The following is a 24,347-nucleotide window of genomic DNA, read 5'->3' as shown; positions in this document are numbered from 1 at the left end:
TTGTCCCCATTTCTCATGTAAAGCAGAACCATACAAGCACTCCTCCAGACCTACAACACTCTTGTCTCCCTTAAACACTAATTAAACAACCTCACTAGCCAATCCAGTATTAGAGTAAAACAATATAGACTACCAGCAATATGTTGTGGCGAGGAATGAGTTAACTTGTGTAAACAGAAGAGCTTTGATGGACTTTGAAGTCAGACTTGCATAAGTATTTTGATGCAATACAAAAGTATTGTGGAATTACTTGCTTAAGGCAGTCCATCATTACTGTTGATGACACTGCTCTGCTTTCAATGAGTTGAAATGTGAAATTCACTGATCATGCCACTGGTGCCATCGAATGTGGCTGTTGAGTCCTATGTGGGAGCCACATATTTTGCTGCATATTTGTCATGGATGGTGTTCCCTTATATGCTGGACTCCTGCATCACTCTGATGTCATTGGGTGCAATTTTCTGCCCTCTGGATAGGACATGGCCTAATTGAGTGGTACCTCTGTCACACACAGCTTGGTCTGTCAGAAGCCAGTATTTCCAGTTCCTGGTTTCAAATGTAACACCTTTAGACAACCCTTAAGAGAGATCTGTGTACCTTTTCTTGGTGCTTCCTGCAGTTCTGCTGCCCTCTGCAAGTTGTTCATTAAGAATTTGCCTCAGAAGCCAATATTTTGGCATTCTTATGGTATGATTCAGTCAGTGAAGGTTTCGTTTCACGAAGATGGTTTCTATGTTAGAGGTCTGAGTGCAGTGATATAGTTCCTCATAGTTGATTTTGCTCTCCTGTGACACATCTAGAACTCTGTAGACATCTGGTGACTCCAGGGATCTGATGCCAGTGGAAGGCCCATGTTTTTGAGCCATACAGTAAAGTGGAGATACATGTGGCCATATACATGGCAGCCTTAGTATCATCTCTCAAGTAGTTTGAGAAAATCCTTTCAGCTGGCCAAAAGCAGTAGAAGCAAGGATTTTCCCTCTCTATATTTCCAAATCTGTTGAACAGTCTGGAGTAAATATGTTGCCAAGATATGTGAAATGTTCCTTGCTTTTGACACTGTGTTAAGAGCTCTGTTTTGAGCATGTTGACTTTGAGCCCTATGGCGGCATAAGTGTTAGAGAATACGTCAGGGATGTTCTGAAGTGAGCCAGCTTCAGGGGCAACAATAGCACAATTGTCAGCATACTGGAGCTCAGTTATCTGTGTTGAGGAGATTCTGGTCCTGGCTTGGAGATGGCATAGGTTGATAATGAATGGTTATACCATCATCTTTACAGAGGGCAGCATGACTAGATTTGGTCAGGACCATCAGAAAATCATTAAAAAAGAACAGGAGCAAATACACAACCCTGTTCGACTCCAACTTTTACTGGAAAAGGATCTGAGAGTGAACTGCATGCAAGAAATCTAGCCAGTATTCTGTCAGGAAGGTGTTTAGAACCATGAGGAACTTTGTAAGAATACTCATTGTCTCAAGTCCTCATGAAGGTGCAGATAATGGTGTTATATGCCTTTGTGAGATTGATAAAGGCAATGAAGAGATCTTTGTTTTGCTCCCATGACTTTTCTTGTAACTGACATAAAGAGAAAATCATATCAGTGGTGCTACAGTCTTTTCATAAACCACATTGGCTTTCCGGGAGATATCTTTTGTTGAGATGAAATGTTAATGTGGATGAAGATGAAACTGGGAAGGGAGATGTGGGTTTTTATAAGTGCATATGGGCCTACTAGTGAGAAGAGTGTAGAGGAAAGGGAGTCTTTTTGGATAGATTTGAATGATTTAAATGGTTTGGGGAAACCTCAATGCTAGTGTAGGGGATGAACCAAGATAGAATGGTTGGAAAGTGTGGAGTGCCAGGTAAAAAATATAGTGGCAATGTGTTTAGAAAGAGTTGATGATAGCTAATAAACTGTTTAGGAAGAATTCAAGGATAAGCACATATGGGAGAGGGTGGTGGATGGAAGGATGGTTGATAAGGCATTAATGGACTATGTATTGGTATCCAGGAAAAGAGTAAGAAGAGTTCTAGATGTCTATGTTCTTAGAGGAGATAGTAGGGAAATATCAGATAATTTTTTTGTTGAGGGTAAGTTGAGAGTGGAGGATAGGTGGAGAAAGAGGAAAAGGGCAGAAGGTAGAGAGGTGGATAGAGTAAACTGTTTGAATGAAAAAGGAAAAGAGCAGGAGCACAAGAAGCTGAGAAAAGTGTGGGAGGTGGTGAAGGATAGGTAGGAGCAGAGGAGGAATGATAGCGTTTCAAGGAGAGAGTAACAAGGTGTGCAAAGATGATATGTGGAACAAGGAGAAATAGAAAGAAAGGTAGTGAGTGGTGGGATAATAAAGTGAAGAAGGTAGAAGAGAAGAAGTGAATATTCAGGGACTGGTTGCAAAGTAGGATGAGAGAAACATATAAGAGGTACAAAGAAGAAAAGCAAAACAAAATATAAAGGAGAGCAGCTGTAAAATGAAAAAGGAGTATGACAAAAAGCAAATTTTGAAAGAAATAAAAAGATGTATTGGAAGGAAGTTGAGAGAGGAAAGGGAGGCAAGTCAGTTAGAGAAGAAAAGGTCAGATGGACATATATTAAGAGAAGAAGAGGTGGTAAGGGGAAGATGGGTAGAGTATTGTGGAGAGCTGTTGAATGTGGAGGAGGATAAGGAGGGATTAGTGGTACCAGTGGGAGGTGCTAAGAAAAAGATGGTGATGGAAGTAGAAAGTGGAGGAGAATTAAGAAAAGATGATGTGCAAGTAGCTGTAAAAATGATGAGGGCAGGTAAAGCACCTAGTTAAGATGGGTGTCATGTGGAGTGTCTGAATAAGGGAAGGTCAGCAATAGTGGAATGGTTAGTGAAGTTGTTTAATATGTGTCTAAGGGAGGGTAGACTGCTGGTGGACTGGAGAAATGTCTGTATATTTCCACTTTACTAGGGAAAAGGGGACAAATGTGAGTGTAATAGTTTTAGAGGGATCAGCTTGTTGAGTGTTGTTGGGAAGGCATATGGGAAGGTTTTCATTGAGAGGATTAGGAGAGGAACAGAGGAAGTAGTTGGTGAGGAACAGTGTTGGTCTAGTAAAGTTAGGGGTTATGTGTATTAGATTTTTGTGATCAGACATATGTGAGGAAGCTGTAGCAAAAGGTAAGGATGTTTTTTGGGGCTTTATGGATTTGGAAAAAGCTTATGACAGGGTAGACAGAAAGCTGCTGTGGGAAGTTCTGTAGATATATGGAGTAGGGGGAAAGCTGTTAAAGTAGTCAGGCATTTTTATGACGGTAGGAGACCCTGTGTTACAGTTGGAAATGGAGAGAGCAAGTGGTTTGAAGTGGAAGGTGGGACTGCAATAGGGATGTGTTTTGTCGCCATGGCAGTTCAATGTGTACATGGATGGGGTGGTGTGGGAGGTAAAGATGAGGGTAATGGGCAGGGTATTGGAGATGGTTAAAGAAAATGGAGAATTGTGGGAGGTGAGCCAGTTGTTGTTTGATGATGACACTGCTTGTGGCAGGGTCAGAGGAGTGATTAAGGTAGTGACCAAGTTTGGAAGGGTATTTCTCCCCCATCTTCTCCTTTTTCTGCATGAGTAGATGGAGAGACGAGGGTGCTGATTAAGTGAAGCAGCCTTGCTGTGGATGTGCTGTGCATTGCTTCTGACCCAAAGCAGTAGGTGGGAGTAAGATGGGTGGGAGTGGGTACTTGCCATTTCACTTGGCTACCCACCTTGTAAGGGGGGAAAAGCCCTTGGTATATAGATGTAGATAGAAATCTGCAGTCAGACAGGAAAGAATTATCTTGGTAGGTACTTTCTCAGCAATTGGTAGCAGTAAGATGCCTCTTCTGGTGCCACAGATTGCTATTGCTCTCTCTCTCTCTCTCTCTCTCTCTTTTAAAGATGGTAAAATTTTTGGCATTCAGTATTTGGGAGACTCCATTGCTTGCTGCATGTGACCCCCAAATACTTAAAGCTCTCCCCTTCCTCTAGTTTCTCATTCTTTGGACCTTTCTCCTGTCCACCACCAACATCCACTGTACATCGTGGACAAATAATGTCACGTGTTCATGAGTTAGTGGATGTATGTGTATATATATATATATATATATATATATATATTTTTTTTTTTTTTTTTTTTTTTTTTTTTTTTCTTGAAGATTTTATATTTTTATTCTCCTAAAAAGACTGCTATTTAAATGCAGATAATAATTTGGCCTACAGGAAGTTGAAAGTACAAGGGGTGAAAGTGGCAGTAGACTGGAAGTGAGCATTAAGGGAGAGCAACTGGAGGAAGTGGATAGTTTTAGATACTTGGGTGCAAATGTGGCAGGAAAAGGTGGAGTGAAGGTGGAGGTAGAATGTAGATTGAGAGAAGCGAGTAAATGCCTTGGTGGATTAAAGAGTGTAATGAGGAATAGACATTTGGGAATGGATGCTAAGAGGAGACTGTATGAAGGAGTGATTGTGCCAACAGCACTGTATGGGGCAGAAACATGGAACAAAAGAGAGGAAGAGAGAAGGAGTTTGAATGTGTTTGAGATGAGGTGTCTGAGAAGTATGATGGGGGTTACTAGGCTAGATAGAGTGAGAAATGAGGAGGTGAGGAGAACAGGGGTGGAAAGGGAGCTGGGAGATAGGGTTGATGAAAGAATATTAGGATGGTTTGGACACATGGAAAGAATGAGTGAAGAAAGACTAGTAAAAGAGGGAAGGCAGATGTGAAGGGAGTGAGCATGAGGGGACGTCCTAGGATGAGGTGGATGGATGAGTTGTTTATAACCAGGTTTATGAATACATTCAAAGCAATAACTTGTTCTATGATTTACAATCAGGCTTTAGAAAATCATATTCTACTGATACATGTTTGATCAATTTGATTGATTATATCAAAGGTGAAATTGACAGAGGTAATTACTGTGGAATGGTTATGCTAGATCTCCAGAAAGCCTTTGATACTGTAAATCATGATATTCTATTATTCAAACTACAAGCGTTAGGCTTCAAATCAGATGATGTTAATTGGATGAGGTCTTATCTAACAGGTCGACAACAGATTGTGAATGTAAATGGTACAACATCAAAAGCAGCAAAAATAACATGTGGTGTCCCACAGGGTAACATTTTAGGTCCGCTGTTGTTTCTTTTGTATGTGAATGACATGAAAGCTGCTGTGAACTGTAAACTGCTGTTGTATGCCGATGATTCAGCCTTACTAGTTTCTGGCAAAGATGTAAATAGGATTGAGATGTTACTCAGTGAAGAGTTATTGAATGTCAGCAAGTGGTTGTTGGATAACAAATTGTCTCTACATCTAGGTAAAACAGAATCCATTCTCTTTGGCTCCAATCAAAAACTCAAAAATGCTCCCAACTTCAATATCCAATGTAATGATACTAGTATTCAACCTAGGTCTGTTGTCAAATATCTTGGAACAGAAATTGATCAAAATGTGTTGGGAGAAGTTATGGCACAAAAAAATAATTAAAAGGGTCAGCTCCAGAACAAAATTTTTGTCAAGAATACAAAAATACCTAGATGTAGAGACAATGAAGTTACTAGCTTCGGCCCTGGTTCAGTGTCATATTGACTATGTTTGTTCTTCCTGGTATAGCAACCTATCTAAAAAATGTAAGAGTAATCTTCAAATATGTCAAAACAAACTAATCAGGACCATTTTGAAAATTCATCCACGTACTCATCTAGATTATATGCATTTTAAATGGTTAAATTGGTTACCTGTTGAGAAACGTGTTGTTCAGTTAAAGCTTAATCATGTTCACCAAATTGTGAACGACTCTTGTCCCAGTTATTTGTCAGATACGTTTACACTTGTTAGAAATGCTCGTTCCCTGAGAACTCGTTCTAGTAGGTCATCTGTCATTGTACCTAGGTTTAATAGTTCGTTAGGGAAAAGTACTTTCAAATACACTGGTGCTATTGCTTGGAACTCTTTACCGACCAACATTCAATCAACTGTATCTAAAAGTAGTTTTAAAAAATCAGTTAAATGTTATCTTTTAGACACTCTTCTCTCTGAAGAAAATAGTTTATATGTTTAATTTACACTTCTTATAATCCTAATTTACACTTCGTATAACCTAGCTTTTCTATGATAATCCTTTCCTAGTTGTAATATGAGGACCACAGTGGAAATAAGTCTTTTGACTTTCTGTGCCATCCTCGGATGTACAATTATACAGTATATACTATGTATAATATTGAGTCTTATATGTATTGTACTTATTGTATGTATGATTGTATCCGAATAAAATTCAATTCAATTCAAGGAAGGACAGGAGAGGACAGAAGACAGGGGTGAATGGAGAATGGTTGTATATGGATGATATTGTGATGCATGAGGTGGAATGGGCGGGGGGATGGGGGGTGAGATAGTATGCGTGAACAAAATTTGACGCAGCCCGAAGGGATTTCTCCCCGTCTTCTCCTTTTATGCATGGGGGGGGTCGCCGATTTAATGAAGTGGCCTTGCTGTGGATGTGCTGTGTCTTGCGACACTGCTTCTGACCCAGGGCAGTGGACAAGGTGCAGGGATGACCCATCATCCAAGAGGTGCTAAGATAAGAGGGAGGGTGGAGGGTATGGAGTGTATTCAGGGATGGAATGGGTGGGAATGATTTTATGCCTTTTCCTTTTTGGCTACCTCCCTTGTAAGGGGGAAAAAGCCTTGGTATATGTATGTTCTCATGCATACCATTTGTTTTCCAGGTGGGGATACCTGCATCAGAGATGATTCTGACCTTTAATGCTCGTCCAATGACAGACGACAAGAAACCACTCAAAGATTATGGCATAAAGGATGGAGATGTGGTGTTGGTTGTCCGAGGCAATGAGCTGCTCCGCAGAGCTGCTGCACATTTACAAAGACAACAACAACAACAACAGCAGCAGAGATCTCAGCCTTTAGGTATGTAAAGGAATCAGATATAAGAACTATGAAGATAATTTGTGTTTGAACTTCTTTCACATTCCAGGGAAGACTTTTTCCTTCTCCAGTATTACATAAGAATTTCTGTACTTTGTATCGTTAGATCGTATTGTAGATTAATTTTAGTTATTTTAGCATTTTCTGAACCCATGTAACATTTCAATTGAATTTTTTTCTTATCTTAATCTTTCTCCATCTTCATGCAGCTGCAATCTTCTAGAAATACTTGTATTTAGTTGATATATAGGAAAATTTATGTTTATTCAATAAAATCTCAACAGGTTTGATTTTTAAGCGTGCATTCATAATGCTTAAAAAGATGGTAATAAATGGGTATTTTTGTGTTATAACAATTCCTTTATTTCAGAATTTTATATACTGAGGTGATTTATTTAATTTTCTCGCAGATGTTTCCCAGTTTGATTTTGGTGCCATCCAGTTGCCAGGTGGTGGTGGAGGTGGTGCCAGTGGCAATGGCAATGGCAATGGCAATGGCAATGACAATGTCAGTGCTGACAGTCGGATGGTCACTGAAAGCGCCCCTCCCACTACAGCAGGTTCAGGTCAGGTCACAGAAGAACAAGATCAGGAAAGTCGAGAGGGGTCGGGTGAGGGTGGCCTGGGGGCTCTCGAAGGTCAGCTATTGAACGGAATTAGTTTGCATCGCACTCAGAACAGTCTTCTTTTCCATCACTTTCAGAATGGTCTTCCTTTTTCACAACTGCCAGTGTCCCCTTATAGAAAGTAAGGCTGGGGAGTTGTGGATAATGCTTAAATTGGTATGGGAGGGTATTATCATGATAGGGAGTCTGTATACTTATAAACCATGTTAAGAGTCCCCAGCTGTAGCCTTACTGTGTTCATATTTGTTGGGAAATGGGGAACATGGCATAGAGAATTTGAAGTTAAGAGAAACAAGACATGAAAAAAAAGGAGTCAATTGGAGGTGAAATGAAAGGATTGTTCTTTGATGGTGCTGATGTAGTGTTGCACATCCTGTAATGCTTATGGCTGTGCTAACTACCATCTCAAATCACAAGATTGTGTTACCACCCCCACCCTTAACTTTGTTTGGCATAACTGGTCTTTAATGTTGAATCTGTGTTGTCTCTTGTTAGAGTTGATCATTCTTTTTCTCTTGCTATGGCTTGTTGTCATCTTTGAATTTATTCTTTCATTTGTGTAATACTTTTGGGACCAATGACAGGTGCCTGCATGTAGTGGTCCTACAAAATGGAGGGGCCAATGACTGGTTTCTGCATGTGATGGTCCTGCAAGACAGACATGGAAGCTGCCCGTTTTAAAAACCCATCAGGCCCCTCACCTCCTTGAGGACCTCAGTCTCCAGACTGAGCTCAGGATCTCTCTCTATCACCTTCAGCTGTATTTGTTATCAGAGCTGGGCATGTTCCTCGGTGTGTTCCTTGGTGCATTCCACTTTAATTTGGCCACAGTTAGGGCTCCCAAACTGTTAAAGCTTAAGAGACAGGTTCATACAGAAATAAAAGTCCAGTAGGCAACATACTATACCAAAGAAAAATTTCATAGGCAACATACTATACCGGCACCTATATTGCTTTTATAGTTTGGGAGCACTAACTGCAGCCAAACTAAAGTGGAACACACGGAGGAACGCTCCCAGCTCTATTTCTTATACTTTTTAACACATGGGGCACTAACAACAACTGGCGACTGGTCCCCATCTATCACTTTCAGTGGGTGACATAGAAACCTCCTACATCAATATATCACAGACAACAGTCCAAAGTTTCTTCCGAGAGAGATCTGTGGGAGGTCTTGGAGACCATTGGCAGCCACTGTGGAGCTGCAGGTTTTCCACTTGGTGAAACTCAAGGCAGCAATTATTTTGTATTGATTTTTAAAAGTATAAATTTAGTAGTGATAGTTTATTTCATGTTCATATCTATAATGCATTTCTGCTTATGTGGCTGTGTGATTAGATATACTTTTTTTTACACCAAAAATTTTACACTTTTTGGTGGCACCACACACTATTTGAGTCAGTATCTTAGCACTTGGAAAAAAAAATCATTCAGTCTTCTGTATACATCTTCCAGCCCCACCTCACTTCACCCTCACCATCAAAGCACTTGTCTCCCTACCTTTTCTGTCTCACAATCTTTGTCTGCCTTATCCATTTATAATTAGGGACCAACAACCAGTACCCGCAAGTGGTAGTCCTATGAGATGTGTCAGAGAGAATCATCTCCCAACTGTCAATCTTCAAATCCCATCAACACCCATCACTGTCTCTGGCACCTCACAGTACATTCAAAAACACATTTATCTATCTATCTGTATACCTTGGGCTTCTCCCACCTTATGAGGTAGGTAGTCAAGTCAAAGGCTTGCACCCACTCCCACCCATTCCCATCCTATTTACCACCTTTGTTTCCTTCTCATCTTGCTCCTCATAAACGAAGGATCGTTCCTGTCTCCTGCCCACTGTCTTGGACAGAGAGAGGAAACAAAAGCACATATTCAAATCACAAAACAAGCAATCTGCAACAAACTACCAAATTCTAGACTTCACTGAACTCCACCAGAGGTCATCTCAACAGAGAAATCACTCGCAAGATAAGAAAGAATTGCATTAGTATACCTATATTCAAATCATCACCTTGCATTAATACAGTAATAATGCATAGCCAGTCTGGCAAGTCTAATTGCCCCAGATGCAAGCACAACACAGAAAACAGAGGATCCTATACTACACTACTTGCCTATTCCAAAGAACAACACAAAATCTCTGAGTGATTTCTGGTATGAACTGGTGACTGTGCTCTACTTTCTAGGGGCTTTGGGTCTCCAGAGGTAAAAGATTGATTTATTATTGTGGTTGCTGTTTACAGAATCATGATAATATATCAGCTCTCTAGAATTTAGTTTCAAATTGTGGATTTGTCAACAATAACCAATGCTTCTGTCTGTAGATCAAAGAATACTCGCGTAGTTTAGTCATATGGAAGAAAGTGTAGAAAGCAGAAATGAATGAACTTGAGAAAACCAAAAATGAGGTGGATAAGTACCAATAATAGTAATTTAGCATTATTATCAAGCCTGAATGTTTGTGTGTGAAAGGGTGCTGTGGCCTATAGGCATGTGTTAGTAGTAATATGTCATAATGTGTTGAGCTTTGAACTTGTCTCGGAACTGTGAATCCCAAATGGCTCCTGGCAACTTCCATGTGGAATGGTTGTTGAAGCACATTGGACAAAAATGGCAGCTTCACATACACCTAAGAACTTCCTGATGTAAGCGTCTGACCTCATTACATACCCCCCTGCCCACCTTAATCTCTTTGATACAGTCATCTAGTGTTAGCCAGAACTAAGTATGTGCCGGAGTTTATCAAAATGGCTTTCAATTCATTTGCTATAATGATGCCTCTGAACTGAACAAAATTGTTTCATCAACCAGAACCAAATCATGTTATCATTAGGGTTAAAGTTAATCCTTTTCATAAAGACATAAACCTCGTCTTTACATCGGGACTGGATGCACTGTCATAAATGACAAATATAATTCATGGTTCTTGCTATGACTGACTTTTTCATGATAGTGTGTGTATGTATTTCATTAATTGATTTTTAATTGATTGATTTTTTTTTTTTTTTTTTTTTCTTCTTCTTCTTCTTCTTCTTCTTCTTCTTCTTCTTCTTTCCTGGTATATGCATGGGGGTGTGGCTTCTTTTTTTTACTTGTTACTGCATGTCTTGCACAGATAGCACTACAGTCATGGAGTGTACTATTTAGTCATTATTGGTTTTAGTCATTTCTGTTATGGCTTGCATATGGATTCGGAATGTTTATATTTCCTACAGTTACTTCATGTCATACTTTAAAGTTGCAGAACCCAGTTTATCCTTTTAGAGAAGGTATAGTTGTAGATGTGGTAATGCAGTAATGGAATTGAGATGGCTTTTGTCCATGCAGTTGAATAATGTTAGTGGTACAAATATTATCTTCAAACAAAGGAATGGTCTGTTTGATATATTTTAACATTTAACCTATTTGAGGAGTGTGGGTTTTCCCAACTGAATAGAATAACTATATTAACCATGATAAGATTATAAAGTACAGCTCTCGTCCCCAGCAGGTTAATCCAGTCTTCTATTTGAGGAGTAGAGGTTTCTCTCATCTGATTGATAGTTGTTGACAGGAAATCCACAGCCTCACAGCAGCTGGCAACAGTCCTAGACCTCTCTGGGATTAAACCTTGGACTGATGTCAGTATCATATTATTGTGGGACTGTTTCTGTGTCAGTGATTGAAAATAGTAGGGGGGGAGTAGTCACTTGTTGGCTCTTGTTGAATTAAAAGGGGAGGAAATACTGATGTAGTTGAAAAAGAGATCTTGGGCCCAGTCAGAAGACTAGCAGTGGTATTCTTAAAAAAATTATTTCCTTATATAAATCCTTGGAAGGGAAAGATTATAAGGATTATTATTATTATTATTTTTTTTTTTTTTTTTTTTTTTTTTTTTTTTTTTTTTTTTTTTTTTTTTTTTTTTTTTTTTTTTTTTTTTTTTTTTTTTTTTTTTTTTTTAATTCTTTACTTATATACATCTTTCCCTTCCAAGGATTTATACAAGATTTATATAAGGAAAGAATTTTTTTAAGAATGCCACCGTGTCAGCATCTTCATGGCTGCATTTCCAAATGAAATTGAGGAAGTTGATAGGATTTGACAATAGGATATAGAGATAATTCTCTGATATCCTCCATCCTATTAAAAGGATCACCTCACAGGTACCCATTGTCAGTCCTATATTTTATGAAGGGATACCAGCTTTCTGTTGTGCCAATAGCCAGAGTTTGGCTTTTTCATATTTTGGTAACTAATCTCTTGTTTCATATTTCTTGTTCCATCTCTCTCTATCTTAGAGTTCTGTATGATGAGAAAATAGCTAAACTTGTCAAAAAAAAAGTTCAAAATAAGGTTTACATTGCAGCAAATTGTATCTATAACCCAAGTGGACTCAGGACCCTGCAAGGGACTTTATGCTTTGTGCTTGTGATGTCTATGTTGTGCACATATTCTGAACCCCTTTCCTCTATTCCCTAGAGGCAAAGTTTGCTAGCATCCCTGTTAATAATATTAAGGGATGAGCACTGAGTACCTGCATGGCTGACATTACATAGAATCTTCTTCCTGCTACTCGATGTTCAAAACCTGCATGTACTCTGGAGGTGCAGGGTTGAAGGGTTGATACTTGATTTCTGGATTTGGCCCAAGTTCTATCATTTTCAACTGTACGTCTTCCACCTTTCCACACAAAAATATAACATCTGGTAACTGCTTCCCCCCTACCATTAGATCCTGGTTGCATAGAAATTGTCCACACCAATACAACTCAGAAAATAGTCCAGTATTTCTTCCCAGAAAGATCTGTGGGAAAGCCCAAGGATTGTTGCCAGCAGCTGTAGGGCTTCTGGTTTCTGGCCAATGAAACTTTAGGCAACCCTTATTATTATTATCATCATTATTAACATTATTATTATTTTTATTGTTGTTGTTATTATTATTATTGCTCTTATTGTTATCTTTGTCATCGATCATCATCAATCATCACCAGTCATCAATCACCAATACCCCATATAGTTTTCATACTCATTAAATCAGTATATTTACATAATTGAACTTGTCAACCCTGTTTATATCTTTGTAGTTCAACAGAATTGAAACCCATGATGAAGATTGCTTCATTAATAATTTATACTAATTTGTAATAGTTTGGTAGCATATAAACAGAACTGGGCACCAGTTTGTTAATCTGTTAATCATTAATTAAGTTGGAAGCTCGCTGGCTGAGCGTGTTAGGGCGTCATTACTTGTGGCGAAGATCGAGGGGATGGCGGTTCGAATCCTGATGTTAAACCATATCATCATCAATTAAGTTAGATTTTTTAATAACATTAACTTTTAAGTTAACTTTGAAAATAATGGATGGACTTGCATTAGATTGGCAATTTCTGTTAATAATCCGTTAACTTCATGCATAAACTTTTCCTTATTTTCATATTTTTAGTATAGATTATTATGAAAATATGACAATATAACGGAACAAGTCATTGTAACGCTTTCCAACCAAATGAATATGTATTATTTTATAGTGAATAAACAGATTTTCTGTGCTTCAGAAAATGAATAAAGAAAAAGAGTATAAAGATATATCTGTAGGAACACATTACACATTTCTTTTTTGCTTACATAAGCTCACCAACAGTATGCAGGTTTCCCTCGCTATTTGATCGTTTGATATCCGATATTTCATGTATACATTCCTTTTGAATTTATACCACTTGCTCATTTTTCAATATAGACATTCGATTATACAATCAAACCATAAGCAAACACACCACAATCACAGCACCACCTATATTCCATCTGCCACCCATTGAAACCCGTTCCCGCTCTTTATTCAGTTGTGTTTACTCCCTCAGTCTGTGTATCAGTGTCTTTTTTGTGCTACTATTTCACAATCACTGTTGCTTTTACGAGAGTAATACATAGTGTGATGGTTTCCAAGTGGCCTGGAATAACTACTACTGATGAGATAAAGCCCAAAAGATCAAGGAAAAGTTCATCATTGGAGAAAAAACTTGAAATTAAAATTGTGCACCATGAGGGAGGTGAAGGGGCTAACTCCATTGCCAGAATCATGCAGTTGCCCCAGTCAACTGTATCCACAATAATCAAACAAGGAGACAGTGTCAAGAAAGCTGGAAAAACAACTTCTACATTAATGGCAAAGATGCTGATGAGGCAGAGTGAACCAATAATGGTGGAAATGGAGAGACTCTTAAGGCTGTGGAATGATGACTTGTCTTGCTGCTGCAATTCTCTTTTTACCTTCCTTGTGACATTGAAAGCCCTCTCAATTTATAATGATCTACATAAGGAGGGATATAAAGTAAAGGATGGGTCAACTTTAATGCCAGAAAGGGCTGGTTCGACTGTTTTAAAGCCTGAGCAGCCCTACACAACATCAAGATGACTGGTGAGGCAGCAAGTTTTGAACCTGCTGCTGCAGTATTCATACCAACACTGAAAAAACACATTGAAGAGTGCGGGTACAGTGCCAAACAGGTGATAAACTATGAGACAGGCCTTTATTGCTAATGAGGAGAAAATAACACCAGGATTTAAAGCATCCAAAGACAGATTAACCCTGGTGCTGGGTGGTAATGCACATGGGGACCTGAAGTTGAAAAGGTAGTTGCAATGGGAAGTGCTAAGAAAATCACAATGATGAATGGGGGAGAAATAAGAAAAGATGAGGTGAAAGCAGTTATTAAAATGATGAGAGCAGGTAAAGCACCTGGGTTAGATGGATGTCATGTGGAGTGTCTAAAAAAGGGAGGTAGAGTGATGGTGGACTGGCTGGTGAGGTTGTTTAATGTTTGTCTTAAAGAGGCTAGAGTACCGGAGGACTCCCTGTATAGTTCAGCTTTACAAGGAAAAAAGGGACAAGTGTGAGTATAGTAGTTTCAGAGGGATCAGTTTGTTGAGTGTAGTTGGGAAGGCTTATGGGAGGGTCTTGATTGAGAGGATTAGGAGAAGAACAGAAGGAATAACTGGTGAGGAACAATTTGGGCTTTGGAAAGGTAAGGGTTGTGTGTGTAGTGGTAATGTTACTACATTATGGTGACAGAGTTCGTCCGGGAGAGAAGGAATTAAGAACACTCCTATTTTCTCGGGACTTGTTTATTGAAATTAGAATGTGTGGTATAGGCGAATAAGGCTGCTGTCTTGGCAGCGGAATAGAATTCTTTTTGCAAGAAGGGTATAATGTACATTTAGGAGCACTGTGAACAATTTTGCTTACGTATTGCAATTCAAATCATACAGAATAATACTACTAACATTTATAGATATTTAAGTATAGATATTTGGTACATAAAAATTTCAACAATGTTGTACAGCACTTCCATAATACTATTCTAGCGGGGTGACAATTATGAAAACAGGAAATTAATTACAGTACACGAATGTTATAGAAAATGGATTCTTTAAGGCATTATTTTACTACATGTGGATCAAATTTTTTTTATGGTAAGACAGATATGTGAAAAAGCTTTAGGAAAAGGTAAGGATGTTTTTTGGGCCTTTATGGATTTGGAAAAGGCTTATGACAGAGTAGAGAGGAAGGCAATGTGTGAGGTATTGCAGATATATGGGATAGGAGGAAAGCTCTTAAGAGCAGTCAAGAATTTTTACAAGAGTAATAGAGCCTGTGTTTGAATTAGAAATGGAGAGAGTTAGTGGTTTGAGGTAAATGTGGGACTTTACATATGGCTGTTCAATTTATATATGGATAGGGTGGTGCAAGAGGTAAATGCAAGGGTAATAGGCTAGGGACTGGAGATGGTTAAAGAAGATTGAGAAAAATAGCAGATAAGCCAGTTGTTTGCTGACAACCCTGCTTGTAGCAGGATCAGAGGGATTAAGGAAATTAGTTACAGAGTTTGGGAAGGTGTGCAAAAGAAGGAAGTTGACAATAAATGTGGGTAAAAGGTGATGAGATGTACAAGGGAAGAGGATGGCAGAAAATTGGAAGTTGTTAACCCCTTCAATATGATGACATGTAGATGTCATGAGGAGCGAGTTGGTATATGAGGATGCTGGAGTCGACGTCTTGATTATATTTATTTTGTAGATGTAGCTGAGTGACCCCCATATTCTGTGAACTAGCCAGATTTTTTTTTTTTTTAACAAGAGTGAAAGAGAAGGAGTAATACAGATGTAACTTTATATTTTATAATGTAAGTATTGTGATGCATCATTGCACATCAGGCAGCTAATGCTGCCTGCAAGAATTTGACTCATATTGAAGAGGTTAAGGAAGAGAGGCTAGAGGGAGTGGATAGCTTTAGATAGTTGGGGGCAGATGCGGGAAAGGGAGGAGTGGAGGTGGAGATAGAATGTAGATTGAGAGAAACAAACAAATGCCTTTGTGGATTAAAAAGTGTAATGAGAAATAGATATTTGGGAAAAGATGTTAAAAGGAGATTGTATGAAGGAGTTTGAGATGAAATTCCTGAGAAGTATGGTAGTGGTTACTAGGCTGGATAGAGTGAGAAACAAGGAGATGAGGAGGAGAGCAGGGGTGGGAAAGGAGTTGGGAGATAGAGTTGATGAAAGAGTATTGGGATGGTTTGGACACAGGGAAAGAATGAGTGAAGAAAGATTCATGAAATAAGTGTGGAAGGAGTGAACATTAGGGGGTGACCAAGGATGAGATGGATGGATGGGGTAAAATGGTCATTGGTAAAGAAGGGGATGTCTATTGAAGAAGGAGGGGAGAAGACAGAAGATAGGGGCAAGTGGAGAAAGGTTGTGTATGAATGATACTGTGATACATGGAAAGGAATGGGAGGGGGGATTAGGGAGTATGTGTGAATGATATTCTGAAGCAGCCCAAAGGGATTTCTTCCAATCTCCTCTTTTTCTGCATGAGGGGACAGAGAGGGGGTGGTCGTCAATTAAATGAAACACCCTTGCTGCATTTTTTCTGACCCAGGGCATTGGGTGAGATGCAGGGATGACCCGTCATCCACAAGGAGCCAAGAAAAGAGGGAGGGAGGGGTGGAGTATGTGGGGATGAAATGGGTGTGAGTGGATTTATTCCTTTGACTACTTCCCTTGTAAGGGAGAAAAAACCCTTGATATATGTATTTACCTACTTGCATTTTGCGGGAAGGGGAGCTACGCTCGTGGTGTCCCGCCTTTGTATCTCGCCGTGTCTGGTTTGCTTTTAAACTCATGAATGGTTTTTGCGCACACTATTTCCTTGTCCAGTTTGTTCCAAGTGTCTACTACTCTATGTGGAAAACTGTTTTTCTTCAGATCTCTTCTGTAGCTATGTTTTTTTATTTTCTTTCCATGTCCTCTTGTGCTTCTCCTGTCCCAGTTTAACAAGTCCTCTGTATCAAGTATTTCTGTCCCTTTCATGATTCTGTAGATGGTCAGTAGATCATCTCTCTCTCTCCCTTGCTCCAGAGTCGGTAAATCTAGTTTAGCCAATCTCTCCTCATGTGACAAGTTTGCGAGTGCAACCCTGTAGGGCTGGAAATGTTCCTCATGCCTTCCCATATATCTCTCCGGGAGGAAGTTTGGGTTGTTGCTTTATGTTGTATTAATGTTTCACTGTTTATGTGTCATAGGCTAAAGGTAGGAGGAGGAGGAGGGGAGTGGTTACTGATTGCCAGTTCTCTTTGTGTGAAAAGGTGGAAGAAATACAGTTCAATACAAGTCAGATTCTCACATGCAGCATTGGATGCCTAATGTACAATTCATCACACTACTTGCATTATAAGATATGAAGTCACTGCTGTATTACATGTTCTCTTTCCCTCTGAGTAATGATAAACACAGAAAATGTGATCAAACCAGTTCACAGAATTCGGGGATCACTCAGCTAAAACTACCCACTCGTGCTTCATGACACCTATGTAGGCATCACCATATCAGAGAGGTTAACTTGATACAGAGATCTTGGGCTAGCTCCGAAAACATACTATGAAAATGGGCATCAGAGAGACGATTATCTGCCTTTCATCTTACAAAACCACATCTATTGGGTACTTGTTATTTGTCTGCAGAATGGTACATGACTTTGGTCCATAAAATATGTGAAATATTGACTGTATGAAGCTTGTACAGTCATTACCCCAAAAGGAAAGAATGCATGGCATTACAGCAAAATTCAGATTTTTAATAAGTAAATAAAATGTGTGATTGACCAAGATATATTTTTTGGTATAGATGGGAAACAGCTGTTATATAATATAATTAGTGAAAGGGCATTGAGGAAGTAGGACAGAAAAAGACTTATGGATCATATTAATTAAAAGGCTGGAACCTGATGGCTTATGTATGTGGTGGGCAAATGTTATAATATTCTTCATATACTGTTTATAATCAGGTATAATAGGCTGATCCTTGAATGTGTAGTTTTAATCTAGAACCTATACAAAGATGTAGGAATACTTGAGAAGAAACAATGAACCCTCACTTGATAGGTCTTAGAACTGTGTTATCTGTATTTGGAAAAAAATGGAAACTTAAGAGTAATATTGTTGAAAGAAAATTTGGCTACCTTGTACAAGGATATAAAGAAAAGGGAATTCATACATAAAGATAGCTATGACCAATTAGTTGTAAGGGCAGCAACGACCCAAGACTGAACAAGATAATCTAAAAGTGGAATGCACCCCCCAGTGGAGGCCATGAGTGCTCAAACTTAAAAGGTTAGACTGAAGTACCATGAAATAGAAGTACCCAGAATGTAAGAGACTAGAGTAGGTATGGGAGTACTGTGAATATAAATTTTTCCTTAGCAAAAACAAATTAACATTGACCCCTAGAATATCATGCTTTTCAGTGGATGTGATTGAACTACTGACACTATGCAAAAGTGTCAAGTTCACATTGAGTTTATTTGCATCATCGTAATAAGAAGTTAGCTAAGTATTGTATTGGTAAACGGGTAATTAATATACGTAGGGCCTTGAGACCCAGATAGCTGTACTTGTAGGCGTCAATCAGTCCAATACCTAGGGTTTCTTTCAAGAGACCTTCTGCCCCCAGAAATTCAACCATGACCACCAGGTTGGCCTATAGTTCTCACGGAAGACATTGTGTATTGATGTTTGAATTGGGTGTGCTGAAGTGCATAAGATGATTATACTTTATACAATCATTATTAGAGTCATTCATTTACAGTGAGTGGTCATGGATTGTAGAATACAAAATATCCTATACAGTATATGATTTGAGGAGCTAGTTGCAAAATTTACAGAGTGCAGGACCTGTGTCTTGTTGTCTTACATGTTTTTCTCATGTGCTAAACTCAGGCAGTTGGACCACCAGAGACCATCCTACCCATAGTTGTGAAGATGACTCACTGCCATCTACAGTATCAGTAAGATTAATCATTTTAGTCCAAGGAATGTAATAGCACAGGGCTTTCTCTACTTTGAAATGGGTGACAGGAACTTTATAGTTGATTTTTTCTTCAAGCTGGGACAATGTATTGGCAATAACATTTTGTGCTTACAGATTTTTTTTCTCTCTTTGTAAGAGGCAGTATTTACTGTTTATATGCTTGTTAGGATGGTTTTATAACTGTTGCCTCCAGTTTCACTGGCTGAAATCCCATAACACTATGGCAGGTGGCAGCAGTTGTGGTACTTACTGTGTCACAAGCTTATAGTAGTAGGAGGAGACCAGTCACCAGTTGTCTCTCTTCATATGAAAAGGTGGAGGAAGTATAGTAGAAGTTGATAGAGAGGAATCAAGGAACTGTGTGCCAACCCTTTGGGGCTGCATCTCCGGATGGAGGTGAGGGTGTTTAGGGGTTTCGAAGATGGATGACACAAAGATTATTCAGTCTCTTACATCTATCTCACAGGACCTCCACTGGCAGGTACTTGATTTTGGTCCTGTTTGTGAGAATATTTTCAGCTCCAAGAGAAAAGAGACCCAATTTTTGTAGCAACCATGCCCAAAAGCATCTTGATACACCCACCTCATTTGAGATTTCTCCCCTTCATCTTGTATCTAAATTTAACATTTCATATGTTCTTTGTACTCTCTTAGACTTCAAAACCAAGTCCTGCAGTCTGTTTATGTACTTAGAATTCATAGTTATCACTAATTATATAATGATTGATTGTAGAAACAGTGCACTTATATTATGGGTAACAAGGTAGAACAACACTAGATAGACCAGTTTTCAGTATAATCTGAATAATATTTAATTGAGCTTCTGTAGTCACTACAATGTAGCAGCCAACACTTGCTTCATTAATGTTTAACATGATGCTGATAAACATTTCTAGCATTTTTTAAGATGTTGTATTGCTGAATGCGTTTCTATAAGTACTGAATATAGTACACCCAATCCCAAAAGATGTCACTGGTGAAAGCATAAAACTGATTTTTTTTTTTTTAAATCCATTATGATTAGTTTAAATCTGTTTATATTCACCTGCAGTTGCATTATTTGGTGCTGGGGTGCAAAAAAAGGAGAGAGGGAGAATGATAATCTGTCCATGTATTTATATCAAGTGCTTTTATCCCCCCTTATGAGGGTGTGATTTCTCTCTCTCTCTCTCTCTCTCTCTCTCTCTCTCTCTCTCCAGTCGGAGTATGCTCCAAGAACCCACTACAGTATTAGGATAGTGTTCACCTCATGATATTGGCCTTGGTAACAATAGCTACCAGCAAAGCACAAGACAGAGTTACTTTTGGGTGGGCTCAGAATTTCATCTGAATTCTCGCCTGTTTGCAAATTGTGACTGAAATCACTTCAGGCAGGATGAAGTCTCAAAATTACCAACCTGAAATGCTGTTGTTGCCATTTCTTCACTTTCCATAGTTTTATTAATGTCATCAGTACTTCTGTACAGTATATACTTTTTGTACTTTATATATGCTGTTAGAATTCTGGTTTTGGTACAGTTTTTTGGCTTTTTTTTTGGCCATTGTTTTGACTTTATACTTTGTCCTACTATCCCACTCACATTCATATGTTGCATATTACTATAGTCTACAAACTGCTGGAAACTAATAATGGATCCTAGCAAATGGTAGTCTCACAAGATTGAACACTAGAAGAGAATTATCTTCCTATTGTCCATCTCCAAACCCTGTTGATACTCTGTCTGCTCTCTCACCTCCATACAAAGGTAATGAACCGTTCTTTCACTATCTATATCTATCTGTCTCTCTCTCTCTCTCTCTCTCTCTCTCTCTCTCTCTCTCTCTCTCTCTCTCTCTCTCCTCTCTCTCCCTCCTCTCTCCCTCCTCTCTCCCTCCTCTCTCTCTCTCTCTCCTCTCTCCTCTCTCTGTCCTCTCTCTCTTTCTCTCCTCTCTCTCTCTCTTTCTATGAATCCATAAACATAATGCCACTTTTCCACTGGAGAAAAGCCAACAACTGCTGACTGTTCTTCATCTCTCCCTCCTTCTTGTCCTTTTCTTTTTCCTCATCTTCCTTTTCCTACTCCTACCTCTCCTCATCCTCTTCCTTATTTTTTCCTCTTTTGACCTCCCTCCGCCTTCACCTTTGAGACTGATTCTCAAGAATGTTGGTCTCTTTTCATTTCTGCTATCCCTCCTCTCTGCTTCCTTCTTTAAATCTCTTGCCTTACTACTTCAATTATTTCAACTTGTCAGAACAGTATTGTCTCCAAATATAGAAGAGCTGGTTATGAGGAGCAAAATACAAATTCCACCACTCCTAATACTTGCCATACACTCACATAACACAGACAGTTGTCTAACATTTTTCCAAGAGAGACCTGTGGGAGGATCAGAGGTAGCAGATGTGAACCTATGTCAGAGAAACACTAGGTAACATTTTTTCATCAGCAGTAACTAGCTTTTTTATCCTTGGGGACTAATTGCATAAGAAAGGTAGAGTCATACAGGTGGTAATGGGAAGATTTAAGGAGGGTAGCACAAAAGAATTGCAGTAAAAGTTAAGTGATCAACATTCTTTTTTGAGTGGATATATAATCTCCAATCACAGAATGATTTTGTTTGACTTTTGTCTGTAGGGATGCCACTAAAGTCTCTAAAATATTGACAATTGTGTCACATTTTACTGACTGGTAACCTGCAGCAACACTCTATATGACCTCTCATTGCTCTTTGAGAAATAAACTTTGATTGTAGTCAGCGTTTTATTAGTATGGGAGTGTTTGTGTCACCAGTTGAAAGTAGTATGAGGGGAGCAGTTGCACACTCAGCTCTCCATGTGTGAAAAGGTGGAAGAAATGCAGTTAAGCCGATATAGAGATCTTGGGCTCAGTATAGAGACCAAGTGTCAACCCCTCATGGCTGCACCTTCAGATGGAGGTAAGGGGGCCAACAGGACTTGAAAATAGGCAGCAGGGAAATTATCCCTACCACTGTATGTCATGCAGGACTACCAAAAACAGATACCCATCATTGGTCCCTCCCTAAAATATTGACTAGATAAAACTTGCAGTCAGTAACTCGTACTGGGACCCAAGGTAACTTGCGACAATGAGCTATCAGGGTTGAAATTATAGAAGGTAAATTTTCCGTATTATTATTGACAATGGAAACTATTAGGTTTTATATACTATGAAGATAATTGCATACAGAACATGATCAACAAGATGGTGGGATGGGGGCTGGATGATAGTGGTGTCTCGCACAATGCATATCATGTAAACATATAAAATGCTAAGAATGAGTGTGAGGATTATAATTGCTTATTAACTAATGTTAAAACATCACAGTCAAGTAGATGTATACCAGTGGCCAGTTTCCTTAGAGCCACTAATCTCTAGTAAAAGAGAACTGGAGCAACAGATTGATTGTTACAGCACTATTCTATTGTACATGTATTTGTAGGTATGCACTCAGTATTTCTTGTAGACACACAATTCTATTATATTTTTGTAGCTGAGTTTTGTAGTATTTTTTGTAAATCATATCAGTACTGTATGAATAACTCTATATTTTTCTTGTTTATTTTAAGTAATATTATGTGTCATGTTAATGCAAAGTAACATTTTAGATGTCTAAGATGTGTTGGAGTGCTCTGCCCTAACAAGAACTGTAGCTGTTTTTATATACGAATGCGTTTGACAATGTTTTCCATAATATTTCATAATATTTTTGTTCTTGACAATTGATCAGTTTGTTAGATTACTAATCGACCAGTTCATTTTTCATGTGAGATACAAGATTTCCTCATCAAGGGTAATAAGCCATGAAAATATCTTCTCATTTGACGTTTGTGTTGAAGAAAAAGTACTTTATCTTGAGGGCTGACACGTTTTACAGATTTTGTTTAAAGTAATGTCAGTATTATCCAGTTAAAGAATGGCTTCATACAGTGATGAAAGTAAAAAAAAAAAACTGCTTATTACATTAATAGAATTAATTGGGAGGTAATCAAAACAAAATCTTCAAAGTGTACTAATGTTTTGATAGAATTGAAATTGGTATTGTCAGCTTCATTGCCTATTGTGTTATAGTTACTTTTGTATCGTACAAGTAGAAGTATGCCAGAGAAGAGTCAAGGCTATAATACTACCATTCTTCAATTCGAAAATGAATAAAAGACATTATGTCTTTAACTATCATACACAAAAATCCTCACTGACTGTTTTACAGGCACCAGTGAGGATGATCCTGGGGTCATACGAGACATGCTGCTAGCTAATCCTGAACAACTTGCCCTACTTCGTCACAACAACCCACGGCTAGCAGAAGCTTTGACTGGTGGTGATCTAGGTAGGATACTAGATATAGATGAGCATGTGTTTGATGGAAATGAGGGTACATATGGAAAGCAGAGGTGGATGGAGTGAACTTGAGGGAACAACCAAAAAAAAAGATGGATAGATTGGGTGAAAGGGGGTTTGAACAAAAGGGGAATGTCTGTTGAACAGGGAAGGGAGAAGGACAGGAATAGGTGTGAGTGGAGAAAGGTTGTGTATGGATGATATTTTAATGCATCCCAAAAGGATTTCTCCCCATTTCTGTTTTTTGCATGAGGGGACAAGGAGGGAGGATTGCTGTGTAAATTAAGTGGCCCTGCTGTGGATGTGCTGTGTCTTGCTGCATTGCTTCTGACCTGGGCAGTGGGTAGGAGATAGAGGTGACCTTTCATCCACAAGGAGCAAAGATGAGAAGGAAACAATGGGTGGTGGGTGGGAGTGCATCACTTGGCTGGCTACCTCCCTTATTAGGAAGAAACCTTTAGTTTATAGATAGAAACTGAATGCAACAAATACAGTAAAACCCCGATTATCCGAAAGCGGATTATCCGAAAAACGGGATTATCCGAAATTGATTTGAATAATGCAATTAATTTTTTTTCTATACTAAAACGTTATAAAACATCAAAAATATGAAAATAAATAAAAGTAACTACATATGTACTATATTAACACATTTAAAATTGATAAGAACAGTTAAAATGAATACGTATTAAGCGTACTACTTTGTTTATGTGTATTTACCTAGTTGTATTTACCTAGTTGTATTTTACGGGAAGGGGAGCTATGCTCGTGGGGTCCCGTCTTCATATCTCATTTTATCTAAACTATTTTTAAATTCATGTGTTGTTTTTGCACACACCACTTTCTCATCTAACTTGTTCCAACTGTTTATTACTCTGTGAGGAAAGCTGTTCTTTTTCAAGTCTCTTCTATAGCTGTCTTTTTTTATTTTCTTTCCGTGTCCTCTTGTATTTCTGTCATCCCATTTTATCAGATTCTCTCTATCAGTAATTTCTATGCCTTTCATGATTCTGTAAATAGCTATCAAATCTCTCTCTCTTCTTTGCTCTAGTGTCTGTAGTTCACGTTTTTCTAGTCTCTCTTCATATGATA

General features: G+C 38.6%; 1 protein-coding gene across 7 annotated transcripts in view; it reads left to right on the top strand.

Moving 5' to 3' along the window:
- Positions 1-24,347, top strand: part of rngo (DNA damage inducible 1 homolog rngo) — a 99,235-nt gene that overhangs the window by 60,787 nt on the left and 14,101 nt on the right. For 4 of the 7 annotated variants that reach the window (XM_076210870.1, XM_076210862.1, XM_076210858.1 and 1 more), the window contains 3 exons: positions 6,723-6,921; positions 7,350-7,577; positions 23,125-23,244. In XM_076210870.1, the coding sequence (XP_076066985.1) occupies positions 6,744-6,921; positions 7,350-7,577; positions 23,125-23,244 (526 nt within the window). In that variant the 5' untranslated portion in view covers positions 6,723-6,743. The remainder of the gene's footprint in view (positions 1-6,722; positions 6,922-7,349; positions 7,578-23,124; positions 23,245-24,347) is intronic. The other 3 variants (XM_076210879.1, XM_076210874.1, XM_076210867.1) reach the window with 2 other exon arrangements.

Source organism: Oratosquilla oratoria, chromosome 2 (genome assembly GCF_046742065.1).
Source record: "Oratosquilla oratoria isolate Oo_2021 chromosome 2, ASM4674206v1, whole genome shotgun sequence".
NCBI classification, from domain to species: domain Eukaryota; kingdom Metazoa; phylum Arthropoda; class Malacostraca; order Stomatopoda; family Squillidae; genus Oratosquilla; species Oratosquilla oratoria.
This window is presented reverse-complemented; position numbering and strand designations above follow the sequence as displayed.